Source organism: Clarias gariepinus, chromosome 4, assembly GCF_024256425.1.
Source record: "Clarias gariepinus isolate MV-2021 ecotype Netherlands chromosome 4, CGAR_prim_01v2, whole genome shotgun sequence".
In the NCBI taxonomy this organism is placed as follows: domain Eukaryota; kingdom Metazoa; phylum Chordata; class Actinopteri; order Siluriformes; family Clariidae; genus Clarias; species Clarias gariepinus.
The window spans coordinates 32518029-32532591 of record NC_071103.1 but is presented as its reverse complement, the minus strand read 5'-3'; the positions used below and the strand labels follow the sequence as shown (position 1 = coordinate 32532591).

At 37.4% G+C, this 14563-nt stretch overlaps 1 protein-coding gene across 2 annotated transcripts in view; it reads right to left on the bottom strand.

Moving 5' to 3' along the window:
- The window catches only part of LOC128520078 (piezo-type mechanosensitive ion channel component 2), a 126559-nt gene that overhangs the window by 36754 nt on the left and 75242 nt on the right, over window positions 1-14563 (bottom strand). For both annotated transcript variants that reach the window (XM_053494101.1, XM_053494102.1), the window contains exons 8-17: window positions 10064-10232; window positions 9684-9824; window positions 8084-8207; window positions 7508-7656; window positions 7088-7318; window positions 5752-5866; window positions 5363-5559; window positions 5106-5254; window positions 3810-3983; window positions 3274-3497 (exon numbers count right to left, since the gene is read on the bottom strand). In XM_053494101.1, coding sequence (XP_053350076.1) covers window positions 3274-3497; window positions 3810-3983; window positions 5106-5254; window positions 5363-5559; window positions 5752-5866; window positions 7088-7318; window positions 7508-7656; window positions 8084-8207; window positions 9684-9824; window positions 10064-10232 — 1673 coding nt within the window. The remainder of the gene's footprint in view (window positions 1-3273; window positions 3498-3809; window positions 3984-5105; window positions 5255-5362; window positions 5560-5751; window positions 5867-7087; window positions 7319-7507; window positions 7657-8083; window positions 8208-9683; window positions 9825-10063; window positions 10233-14563) is intronic.

Genomic DNA, 14563 nt, shown 5'->3' with positions numbered 1-14563 from the left:
CCTGAGAACACCATGCAACATCCTCAAGCACTGATGAATCATGGCAGCTTTTTTTTTCCGGCACATTATGTTACTTCCTGATTAATGGACCAAAAAAAAATGTTTTATAAAATGTAAGCAGATGGGAAACTTTGATGACACCAAACCTTTTTGATCAACACTGGTGTAAGCTATGCGTATTTCAAAGCAGCTGCTTTGTGTTAAGGAAAGTGTTGTTGGAAAATTTGGTACACTGAGAACGAGACAAGCTCAGTTGAGATCTTTCCTGGATAATCATTTTAAATAGGAAAATAAAACAGATATCAGCGGGTAACAGGGCGAAACATAAAGATGATTGTCAGCATGGGGGCTAAAATCTGGGGTCACCTACTGGTGGAACGCACGTTTAGCCCTCTGAATGCGGACCGAGTATTGTACAGTATCAACTGAGGAATCGAGAAAGTACAGTATCATCCAATGCATTTACCTTTATTTATTTATTTATTTAGCTGAATGAAGCTAACTGGCCCATGCATGAGCTTCTGAGGTGAAAACATTCACACCTCTTTAGTGTTTAAGGTGGCTGGTTAAAAAAAACTATTATCCCTGCGTTTGTGGAACTAGTAAAAAATGGTAACATAAAGCACCAGGAAATTTCAATTAAAAGTTTTATGAAAACTGAGCTGTACACATTTTGTCTCAAAAACTTTGAAACCAGTAATTTAATTTAAAAACTGTAAGGTTTTTTTGTTTTAAATTCTAGATTTACATGTAAAGTTAAATATTTCAAGTCTTTTCTGTTTTCATTTCAATTATTATGACTTATAGCTTATGAAAATACAAAAAACGGTATATCAAAACATTGCAATATTTCAGAAGATCATTTAAAAACAACATTTTACAGTACAGAACTTCTGAAAAATTATGTTTATTCTTGCAATTAATACTTGGTTGGGGCTCCCTTAGCACAAGTTACTGCATCGAACTGGCCTGGCATGGAGGCAATCAGCATTACCAAAGACCAGGTTGCTATAATATCAGCCTTCAACTCATCTGTAGATTTGAGTCTGGTGTTTGTCATCTTTATCTTGACACTACCCTGTTAATTCTATTTTTGGGGGGCGAGGTCAAGCACAGTACTGTCAGGGTCAGCAAACCAGTTAGTGGTAGTTTCGGCATTAAGGGCAGGTGCTAAGTCCTGCTAGAAAAGAAATCTGGTGTCATTGCACCCCAAATCATCACCGAATGAAATGCAAAATTTACTTTGGATTACTGAGCAATAGTCCAGGTTTTTTTCTCTTTAGACCAGTTAAGACGCTTGTCACTCATTTAGGGGTAAATATAAATAACACTGGAAGTGCAGACATGCAGTGTAAACTGGATGTGAAATCACTGACATGCTTTGCTCTTCCAAACTGAAATTAGACAATGGCACATAGGAGTGTTTTTCTGCAAGTGTGTTTACTTATCAAACATGTCTAGACATTTTTGCTTCTGTCTGTTTACTTCTCTGGTCTTGTCCAGTGCTGACATGGCCAATATACAGTAAGATGTTCCCAGTGGTGTGGTTGTAGCACAAGGATTAACACAAAAACTGATTTAAATAGTTCTAAATCAGTTATAGGTAGTATCAAGTTATAGGCCTGTTCTCATTTGTTTGTGGAATTCAGATTTAGATTCATGTTAATTCATTTATTAATTTCCCATACTGATTATCCTCTGTAGGGTCTCTGGGGGGTGGGGGGTGGTTCTAGGGTTGAAGCTTATTCCAGGAAACAGGACACAAGGCAGAGTACTGTACAACCCATTTCATGGCACAAGTGTACACACCACCTCACACACCCAATTATACACTATAGGCAATTTGGAAAAGCCAATCAGTAATGGATACCAAGTTTTGAACTGGGAGAGGAAACTGGAGTACCTGGATCTACCAGACATGACAAGAACATGCAAACTCTATGCACACGAGACTAGGGTTTGTTTCATACCCCCAGCCGGAGACAGTGCTAACCCCTGTGCCACAGTAATATCAGTTGAACCAGATTAATACATCATTTATTGAACTTAATTCTCCAAGTATAAATGGTGCAAGTTGCTTTAGATTTAATACTGAATTGTCTTAAAACATTAATTAAATATGAACCTTGTTTAATCATATGAACACAACAGCATGTATATTAGTTGTTGAGTATTTGCCTTATTTACTGTTATTTATTATTTCAATAAATTTATTTAATGCCAGTTAATTCTACAGTTGAACTAATTAGCCATAACATTAAAACCACATTTTGGGTTCTCCTCGTGCTATCAGGTCAGCTCTGCCCCCCTTGGGCCGTGGCTCTGCAGGATCCCTGATGGTCTGGCACCAAGACCTTGGCAGCAAATCCCTTTGCATGCTGTGTTTTGAGGGTTGTGGCCTTCCAGAATTGGACATCTTTGTCTGTCGCATCCCGTGGGTGCTTGATTGGATTGGGATCTGGGGAGTTTGGAGGCTGGGAGGGGCGGTCTTGGGTTCTTTGCTTGCTGGGCTCTGTGTGTGGCAGGCTGTGGTACACTGGGTTTTCTGGAGCCTTTCTATCACTGCCAGCTATCGACGTTATTTGTGCTAACTGCTGACTATGCTAACCATTGGCTCCTTGTCTTTGGCAGAGAATGTGGGGCACTAACTGGCTCACATTTAACACATAGTGAAGCATCTGGTTTATAGATTTTTGGCTTTCTGTGAATCAGACCAGAAGGGCTGCCCCAGGCATGGGTGAGATTTGGATGCCCATGATCCTGTTACCAGTTTGCAGTATAGTCGGTGATCAATGCTGTTCAGTTCATCTGGCGGTGATGTTGATGTTATGGCTGATATGTGTATATTAGCATTGTTTCATTGACAGTTAATAATGATCAGCTTACAGAATAACTGCTCATGTATGTGGAATTTGGCTGAAAGGAATTGAGTAAAAGCGAGTAAAAAAAAAAACTGACAAAGTTATGTATTGAGTGCAAATGAAAACTAGGTCTTCTGGCCTACTGTTGAACTATTCCCTTTTACATTTCAGTCAACAGACAATAAATTTCTAACTCTGTTGAATATGGTATGCAAATGTTTCTAATTTATGGACTGATGACTAACCATTGTTTTTCAGTTAAACCCCAATTCTCCTGTATATACACACCAGATGTAAAACCACAAGAACCACTGACACAGCTAAATTGATCCAAATGTAACATCACATAAAAATGTTAAGGTAATAATTAATTGTAATAGCGTAATAATTGTCTGTGTAGTGTGAAAGTTACCATCTCCCTGATCAGGCTCTGGTTCTGATAGTATGTGGCAAGAGAAACCCGTCGTGTTGCAGTATACATCGCATATCTCTTCACTTTCTTCTTCTCTTATCTTAATGTCATCCGCATCCTTGTCAAGATCTACCTTTTTCTCAGTCTCTTCATCTTTTACAGAGGAGTTAAACTCAGGTTTTATCATGGATAAATCTGCCAAACTGCCATCAAGGTGCACAAGCCTGAAAAAGACATGGTCAACTCATGGGCAACTTTACAATGAAGGAAATTCATTTCAACTTATGACATTCATTTTTTTTAATCATTTTAAATAACCCAACACCCATAAAAAAAGTTTTCAAAACCATAAAGGCAGACTTGTCTATCAATCCAAAAATAACAAAGCTATGATATCTGACAGCACTGCACCAATGCTACTGGATGGAAAGTTATTGCTACAATTATTAACAGAATTCCTGAGCTATCCTATACGTACAGTACAGATGGGGACACATTTAGGATCAGTTTTCAGCTTGTTCTCTAGCTGAGCTCACCTGGAGATTGTGCTTTTTTGCTTGTCGGCGACTGCCTTGATGTCAGTGAGATGCAGGAAGCGTTCATGGAAGTAGTGCAGGTGAAGGATACACACCAGTAAGAAGGAGGTGGGAATGAATATTCGTGTGAACAGTGCTGGAACAGAGAACCTCTCTAGGCCTAGATCTTCCAGTCTACACACACGCACACACACACACACTCGAGGTGATGAGAAACACTAGCAGAGTTTATATGGACCACAATATTTAACTAATAATGAGAAAAAAAAGGCCAATGGGAATAAAAATGCATCATGTAAGCTCCTCAGTTGTAACAGTCTGTCCTGATCAGAATAAAAGAGGAGGTATAAACCATTGATGATCTATCCATCGGGTAAATATCTTTGATGTAAACACATTTAATCATAATAAATATATTCTTTCTGTGCATTCTCCGGGAAGAAAATTTTGTTCCATTCCTGATCATTAAACTCCACGAGAACAACTCTTTTCCACCAGTCTTAACTTTGGACTTTTATCCATAGTTTCCTTGTCTTTGGCAGAGAAAGAGGCACTGACTGCCTCACATTTAACACACACTAAAGCATATACAGTATATTATAGATTATTATAGGCTAAATTCTTGTAAACAATCATACTGTAATACAGAAGATGAGATTTGTCAGTAGGCCTACACCAAACTTAAGATTTTTTTTCCTTCTACAGTATTATATTTCCTTCAGAATAAACTCTTTACAGCTGGCAGAACTTTGCACGGTTTGAAAAAAAATCTATCTTCTGATTAAATGCTTTGTGCATGTAAACGCTCATGTGCAGATCACCATCCATGTAAAGAATTGAAATTATTAATCAGAATCATTTAATTGGATTGAAGTATATACAGTTGCTACTGATGTGGATGAAGCTGATAATCAAAATAATTATTAAAAAAGATTTGCACTATTTTTCCATAAATGGTTGTTAAATATGTTGTTTTAAATGTAGACCTTGTAGAACTTGTACATACATGCTGCTCATATATTATTGTAGACTTTAGACATGTATATGTTTATAAGTAACTGAAAAATACACAAATGTCAGGACATGTCAGAATCTCTTTAGGGCTTCAAAACACCTTCAGACTCCTAAGGGTTAAAATGCTAGGATTTTATTTGCAATTGTGCGAAATAAACACCAATTTCAGATCGGAAAAGTTCTAACTTACTGTTCTCAGAAGTACAATATCAACCCATCAGTTGCAATGCATATGTGTACCTACAGTATAGTTATAATCTCCTCTAGGTCTTGTATACTTACTTCTCTTTGCTCAAGCCAGTCATATTGGACCAGACATGTAAAGAGGACTCGAACTGAAATGTATAGATGAGGATGAGCACCAGCATGGTGTACACCACCACTGACATCCAGAAATACTTCAGCATCCATCTCCACCTCTCATAGTTCAGCTGCAGAAAAAAAGTGCACTTTTTAAAGATCGAGGCACTAATTAAAATAAATAAATAAAAAAAAACATATCTTAATAACGGTGAACGATTTCGATACTACTGACAGACCTGATAGAGTGCTACACAGAAGAGGAACATCATCATGTAGATGATCTTGTACATGACGATGCGTCCCTCGAAGCTTACGAAAAAAAACATTCCTCCACAGATGTAGATCCAGTATTTATTCAACATGGCCATGAGAGTACTGCCCAACACATCCATCATCTCTCTCTGTCCCCCAACCTCCCCATCCATATATTTTTCTGTAACAAACACATCCACTGCATATTACCAAATAGGACATTTTCTCTTATTCAGTATCAGTACCGAGACCATGCGCCAATCATTTTATTATAATGTGTTTTCAAAGTAGCATCATTTTTTTATGCACTGAGCTAAAAATTTTTTTTTTGTTGCTTAAGAAAATCATTTCGATCGAACACGTAACGGTTTACCTTGTGAGCTGCTCTCAACCCTGATATCAGACAGCTGGGTCGCATCTCTCTTTCTCTCTCTCCTTTCTGTCAAAGCTTGTCTTAGCAGGAGCCAAAAACTAAGGAGACACAGGATCTACATACACATGAAGAAAAATATATTTGTTAAAGACATTACACTATAATAATTGTGGTCAGAGCAATGTTCTCCAGGAATGCTCATTTATACAATATTAAGTATGATTGATATCCATAGTATGTTGTATAATGCATGTAAGCTCTAAAACAACTCAGAGGAACACTTAAATTGACTTGTGTTGTGATACTCCATAGGATCTGTACAAATCTTAGTCAATGGCCCTGTTTGGATAGTCTTACCATAACAGGATGTACTTGGTTCCTGTGTATAAGCCTGTTCCTGGGCAAGAACAGCCAACTTTAAAGTCGAGTGCTGGACGCGGGACAGTATAACCTGCCTGCAAGACTACTTTCATTGTACAGAAAGCCAGTTGTTTTATTATCACTATTATTATCTTTATTCTTAAAGGTTTCATTCTGTGTGGAGAATATGATCCTTTAAAAATAGGTAACTATTTAATAAGATTCCTGAACCAGATGAAGTAAGTAAGTAATTAGGCCTGGATTCTTTAGGGACTAGCAAATTGTTAGGAAATTGAAATGTATACTTAAAACACTGCAACACACTATCTTGTAAGCCCTTCTTCTTGAACATTGCTATACCTTTCATGGATGTAATTGTAATTATAATTCTTTGATTATTTGATTAATATAATTTAATTAGACTGTATGCAAAAAAGGTTTTTGGCACAACTTAACTTACAACTTTGTAAGCATCTGTGTCTGAACTGGGATTTACCTTTGCACTGAAAATAATGTCCAAACATCATGTCCAAAATCACATATTTGCTTCAAAATGTCGAAATTTGTGGTTTTGGTCAATTGTGCAAAAAGGACATTGCAGAATTGTTCTCACCAGCAAAACCTCAGATTGCAAGTCTTAAAAACTGATGTCAATATTGTGGTTTAAAAGTGATGTGAATGATAATAAAGCTTTTATTTAATGTGTTCAGTTATTTGTGCGCATACATATTCCGATACTGTAAGAAACCCTCGATATACAAATAGTGTTTTAGGGTGTTTGACACTTACACAATGCTAAACCCGTAGAATATTTAAACATATTTATTTGACTCTGAGCTCCAGTAAAAGTGAAGCAAGCTTAACATTAGACAAAACCAAAAAAAGTATAACACACATTATGTTTGGTATAATGAGCAAATTTGTACTCTAAATCTTTACACACACACACTCTCTCCACTGATGGTTCCTACTGTACCTTTGAACCCAGTTCCCTAAAAGGCACCTCCTTCTTGAGGAAAAGGCCCGGCACAGGCTGCAGCGTCTGGAAGCTCCAGATGTACTGCAGCACAATGAGCAGGTCCCCATAAAACACCATAAAGGGAGACGTGATCATAGCGTACTTCCTCCTGTCTCGTACCATCCACAAGGTGCATGACCAGATGAGGAATACAAAGGTCAGCCAGCTCACGTACGTGATACTCCATGCCTATGAGGAGAAGAAGTACAGTATGAATGGCTTAATTATAATGAATGCGGCGGGAGCTGGAGGATATTTTAAGTTTGTTATGAAATCTGCCTTATTTTTAGTTTGCAACGGTAATGGCCTTAAGAGGCTTAATTAAACAGGACCCAACCTTCAGCTAAAAACCGAACACTGTACTTCGTATGAACCCACCATCATGGCGATGAGGGCGCAGATGTAGCTCTGCTTCATAACAAAGCGAAAGATCTTGACCACTGCGTTCACTCTGATGATCCTCTCAGGTGAACCTGGGACTCCTGAGAGCACAGGGCTGATCTCAAACACACTGGGGTCCATTCTCTCTGCAATCACAACATAGCAATTTATAAAAATACATTGTCTGTTAGAACTGTATCTTACAGATGATTTGCATCTTAGGGGTGGGGATATGGCAAACATATAAAGGGATACTTGGATAAAATTTAAAATCTAATACAAATGTTATTTGTCACATACACAGCAATACACAGTATGATATGCAGTGAAATGCTTATGCGACAACCTGTGACCAAAAATGTAAAAAAAGAAAAAAAAAAAAGAAAAATGACATCACCCAGTCATTGACTAGATTATTTTCTTGTAACGCCATCCCTCATTGGAGTTTATTGTCTACATTATGTAATACCATGGCTTTACTGTATAGCTTATCCAGATGTTAAAAAGTACATGTTTAAACTTGTGAATTTGCACCTCTATGTCCGTCTATGTCAACTCCACAACACGACTAACCTTCGCCCGACTCATGCTGGCTTTTGTATTTTGGGGTCGAGTAGAGTTCTGCAGAAACCGGTCTGTTCTCCCGTGGCACAGTCATCAGATCCACTGGGCCTCCGTTGGATGTCACAATCAATACCTGAGAGACAATTCAATATCCATTAATGCATTTCATCTGCTGCATACAACATCATTTTTGCAACATAATACACACAGTGTACAGTGTACGCACTATATATAGGCCCATATTGCTGACAGGCCCATAGCTTGTCTATAGTTATATAATTAGTTGAATTTAGTTACAGTGCATCATGATGCAAACAAAACTAATACTTTCAAATTCAATTTATGGACGTAACATGCCACTAAGCACCAGGTACAAAAAAACAAAACAAACACAACAAAGTTTACTGTACAGTGGCTTCACGATGAAACGCTATGTATTTTATTTGTGTGTTGTTTATGATGACTGTAGTACTTTATAATATTAGTGATTAATGTAAACCCCTATTCTCCCAGAACCCATTACGATTAAATTATACATTCATCTTCTGTAACCAATTTGTCCTGGTCAGGGACACCAACACTCTGAGGCTTATCATGGGAACACTGGGTATGAGGTGGGAATACATGCTAAATGGTGGAACCCCAGTCAAACTAAGGGCACTCCCACCATAACGCTAATATTAAATTTTATATCAAATCTCTATATTCAAATATAAAGTAAATATAGCATGTTTTCAGTAAATTCACACAGAATACCTATAACTCTAGCTTTACTTACATCGACTACTTTTCTAATACTGATACTAATTATTTTACTCTCATGACATCATTTATATTGCGTATATTGAGATAAAGCAAACAATTTTCTGCAGATAAATAAGAACAAATCAGAATTCCATTCATTACAGTTACTGTAAAATGCAGCTGTAAGATTATCCGCCAGACCCAAGGGGGAAAAATCGGTTTTGTTTTCTTTACGCTGGCTCTGTGTCCTTTACAAGTATCAGTTGAAAGTTTTACTGTTTGTTTTTACAATTTTTAGCCATGTGTCTTGGACCTACTGGTACTACTCCGATCCCAGGTCTCTGAGGGTTTCAGATCATTTACCATTGGCTGTTTCCCAATTTCATCTGAAGCCTAAGGGTGTCTGTGCCATTGCATTGTATTCACACTTTTAGCATTTTAATGCTTTCTGTTCTTGGCTGGTAGGAGTGGAACCTGGCATGGTCGTCTGCTGTTGTAGCCTGTTGTCTGCCTTAAGGTTTGACATGTTGTGCATTTTGAGATGCTTTTCTGCTTACCACAAATGTACAGAGTGGTTATCTGAGTTACTGTAGCCTTTCTGTCAGCTTTATTTTGTTTCTTTTTTTTTTTTTTTTTGCCATTTTGAGTAAACTTTAGAGACTGTTGTGTGTGAATTTCACTGGGGATCAGATAACCACCAAGTTATTTGTGAAGCACAGTGCCAGGTAAACCATGATTATAATCCTGATTTCCAAACCGTGCTGTTCTTTGGTGCTATTACAAATGATGAATTGTCATAAGAGATGTGCGCATGCATATATTTAATATATGTCACAAGAAATAGTAAATATCCATTCTACTGTACCTTTCTCTCATCTGGAAGATAGCGTGCCATCCTCCACATCTGTCTTTTTTTCTCTGCTGTCTGGTCAAGCTGAGTGCTTGCAGGAGTCTGCTCTTCAATCTCCTCTGCTACTTTAACCTCCTCCTCTTTCTCTTTTACCTGCTGTATGAGCAATAGGGAACATAATAGCTTAATAGGATTAAATCCTTAATTGCAAATAAATGAGGAAATCTAAAGTACAAAGAACAGAGGTCGAGAAATAAAAAGAACTGATCAGAAATGGAAAACCAACAATTGAGTTACATGATTATGATGAATAATATTTTATATTAATCAATGTATTGTCACTGCATCAATTAATTTCCGATTAATGATCCCATTAAACCCATTTGAAGCCTGACCGTGTCCACTGGCTCTTGCAGCCACAGGCGGATGAGGGTGGCCAGGGTGTAGTACAGCACCAGGAGCATGATGGGATTGACATAGTGGTGCCAGCCGAGCTCAGGGTTCACCTTAAACATCCAGGTGTGGGAGCAGTCACTCAGCACCACCGGAGAAATGCCAAACAGACTGAAATATAAAGTGAACGTTTTTTACATAAGGGTGTTGGTAGGAAAATATCACAATCTGCATTTTTTTTTGTATAAACAGTTCATTGTATTAGCAAAACTCATTGTGTACTTCAACGCTTATGTAAAACCACCACTATCTCACAAATATTAATTACTGCAACTTCAAGTATGGAACTCTACAGCACCGTCTGCTCAGTCTTTGGGCTGTTAAGCCATATCAGATCTTTCTGATTTTTTTCATCATACAGACACAAAATTTCTTTACTGGTATTTTTTTAAACTTTAAATGACCAGAAGTGCCAAAGAACCAAAACAAAAGACAAATAAAGAGAAACGAAGGCAGATTTGCTAAAATAAAAATGCAGCCAAAGAGAACAATACAGACAAGCTCTCCATCACTTGTTCAGTTTTATTTGTTACCAGGCTATTTAAATGACCAGAATTATTTTATCTTGGCCAAGTTTATGAATTAAAAAAATAACACAATGAGGAATAATGTTTAAATTGCGGGATGAGTCGAGTGCACAGAGAACATCTGCTGCTCATTTGCCTGCGTGTGGCTTTTAGATTCAAATTCATGCTGTACGGTATAAGATAGAATTTAAAGCAAAGACATTTTTTGGATCTTTTAAAGCAAATGGACATCATCCAAGACTCCTGTCACTATTATTTATTTTTTTGGCGATTCAGAGAACTAATGAAATCTCTTCATTTGGTTTGAACCCATCCTCAAGAGGAAAGAGTTGTTTAAACCCATTTCCATGTCAGATATACAGGAGGCTTCCAGAGAGACCAAAAGTGGGAATAATTAATTCCATTTGTTAGGGATGTGTTTTCGTGCGCTCCACTACAAAGGCCTCAAGCTGCTTTAAACATGGTGGTTTTGTAATTAGCAATTTTTCTGCCCTTGGTTGCTCATTATTGCATTTTGGGCTAAACTGAAACGGGTGCACAGTGTCCTCTCTACGGGTTCTTAAATTGAAGTATTCTTAATCCATGTCCTATCTGTATTTGCATGAGAATAAAAATAGTTAAAGAAGGAAATTTGCTTAAGTGAATTGTAATATCTTTGGTTTATTGTAATATTTTTATAATAGCTTATTTACACTTTTGTGCTTTTGTTTTCACTTTCCTCCAATTTCTCCCTAAATTAGTCTTGGACAAATACCATCTAGCAACCTGGGCTCCCCTGTCACACAACGACCACCAAGCAGGAGAGTGAAGCCTAACACATGGTCGCTTTAAGACATGTGAAGCCAGCCAAATACGTCATTTCAAATTGCTGTTATTTTGTCAGTGCAATTCAGCTGGTGAAAAGCACAATCGGCCCTCTTCTGCATACATGATCTCATAGATGCCTGTTGTTGGTCAGTGTCACTTTGATTGACAGGGCACCAGTTTTACATTTACATTTACAGAACTTGGCAGCCCATATCTAAAGCAACTTACTTTTTATCTTATTTTAGACCCTCTGATCACGTAAGGGTTAAGCGCCTCGGGCAAAGGCCCAACAGTGGCAAGTGGTTAATGCGGTAGTTTGAACCTGGGACCTTCCAATCACCAGTCCAACACCTTAACCACTGAGCTCCTTCTGCCTAAATGGAGGACTACCTTAATATCATGGTTGTGATGTGTTACACTCTAAAAGTGTATTAATGTGAGGTGCAGCTTAATTTAGATAAAAAAAATATTATTTTCTTTAAAAATATTATATTAAATATTTCATGATTTCTTTAAAACATTTACCTGTCTTTGCACAGAGTCAGTCCCCTCCTTCTTCATTGTACGTCCAAATTTTCCTCTGTATCTACTGGACTTTATTTTCTTTGTTTAACCAGTTTAACCACACGAATCCCTGAACCTCATTCTGTGGCTGACACACATGCACAATATCTGCCTTTTATGATGTCTTTGAATGTGTGTGAAGTTTCAGGCACTGCCTTCTGTGCTAGATTGAGAGAATGAAGTGATAATGTTTAACACATTGAAGTTTCGCTTTTCCCGGAGGTCAAAACGTCTGGGTTTATTTGTGCTAGTTAGTCCTGGTGTAATTCTTCATTTTGTAATCTTGGTTAACAGCACCCAAATTCACAGGGAACAAAAAAATAAGACTTCAAACGCAGAGCAAATTCGGGATGGATGGAGAGATGATGTATAGAGCTTGTCAGTTACAGGGTTGGGAGACATTTGCAAAGCGTTTATGACAGCAGTTACACAATTAGGCCACCACTAATAAGGACTGAGAAAACTAAGCTGCGCCTGCTCGGAGAAATATTATACCGTACACACCCTGCATAATGCCTGCTCCACCATACTCAACCACAGAGTTACTTTGATTAAGACCTAATTTAGAACAATTGCATCTACTTAACTCATAGAGGATTTATTCTTTTTTGCTCTCCCATTTTCTGTCGTTCTTTCTTCACTCTGTGCAGCGATTTGTGCTGAATTCCCTGAAACCAGCTGTGTAATTTCAGCAGAGGCCAAGAGGCATCCTGCCGTAATGAGAACCACCTGGACCTTCGCAGGCTGTCGCTCCCACTTCCCTTTCTCTTAGTGTGAGTTTCTAAGTAAGCTTTTAGCATTATCTATGGAATAGTACACAACTATACAGAAAGGCAAGCTCAAATGCACACAGTAAAGTGACTCCTGTTTCTTGATATTTATATGGAATGAACGGGGCATAAGTAAGGCAAGCTATTTAAACAGCAGGCTATAAAGAGCAGTTATGATTTTAAAAAGTAATAACAAAAAAAAAAGGTTCTGGTTGGATTTATGTTTCAGTTATGACTTCAAGATAAAGGTCAGATATGTATCAAGTAGATTAAAAATATCTGATTTTACTGCCTTTCCGAGAACAGAACAGTTTCTATCCGATCTTTTCAGAGTTTCTTTTTTGCCTGTTACACTTACAGTATAAGGAACATACTGTATGATTCCAATAAGCTTTTAGCTTTTAAACTTTTAGCTTATTATTGAAATATTAAAATGTGCTTAATGTAGACCCAGCAACACTTGTGTTTCAGCTTTTTTGATTTTGTTTAATTTAATAATATACTGTATATTTGGGAAGTATTTCAAACTGTTATGGGAACATTCCTATTGCAGTTAATAAAGTCATGAACCAAATTGTGCCTCTGGGTATGATATTTTTTGGCGGCACAGTGGCTTAGTGATTAGCAATGTCGCCTTGCACCTCCAGGGTCCATGTTCGATTTCTGCTTTGGGTCTGTGTGCATACGGTTTGCATGTCCTCTACAAGCTTGGTGGGTTTCCTGCCACAGTCCAAAGACATGCAGATATTAGGGTGACAGGCGTTTCCAAATTGGCCGTATTGTGTGAACGAGCATGTAAATGTGTGGTCCCACCATGGTTGTAAAAATGGGAATAAATACAATGGTCATCAATGGCCGCCACAGTCCCTAGATGTACAACAGAGATCTCTAGATGGATGGTACTACTGTATATTTTAAAATAGGACCTATTATACAAAAGTCACTTTTTAGCTATTTTTAGACTTTTGTATGTAAACAATCAAAAAACATGATAGCCTATAAAACCCCAAGTTTTTTTTGTCATTTTTGTATGTTTCGATAAATAGATATAGGGGTCAGAATTGTACAATATAGAGTGACATATCCTTTTTTTCTAGGCAATAGAATACATTGAATTTTACTGAACATGACTGAGCAAAAAAAAAAAAAATGCAAAAATGGGCCACATAGACAAAGACCATATATATATGGACAAAAGACAAAGACCATATATATATGGACCATATATATATGGACAAAATGATATAAAACCAGTAAGATTCCTCTTATATCAGTCTCACTCAAAGACTTTTAATATTAAAGATTCCAATGGTTGTGGTTTTGGATTTGGATTATATACAGTAATAGGCACATATTTTAAAGGGTTATCAATGGAATTCAACAAAGGCCTTTAAGGCAACTTTATCTCGTGGACTACATTATTTGCCTAAACACACTGAGGCGAATGGTTTTTGAACTTTTTTTCCTTTTTTTTTTACTATCATGACAATATGACTTTCACTCTTCATTCCATCTTAAGAGGTAGAGACCAGTGCTTTGTCCCTGTGCATGACTAATGACTCTTATTATTTCAAATGGAGACACTTTATAACAGTCTGGGAATTTGTTGGGATATTTTAATACTCTGTGTTAAACGATCATCTTAAAAGGCATCAACATGATTGTTTTTGACAATCACTAATATTCCTTGCACGCATTAGAAAGTGATAAGTTTACCAAGAGAAACCTAAATGATGGAATATTCCCTTAATACTCTCCTCCCATGCTTGGTCCT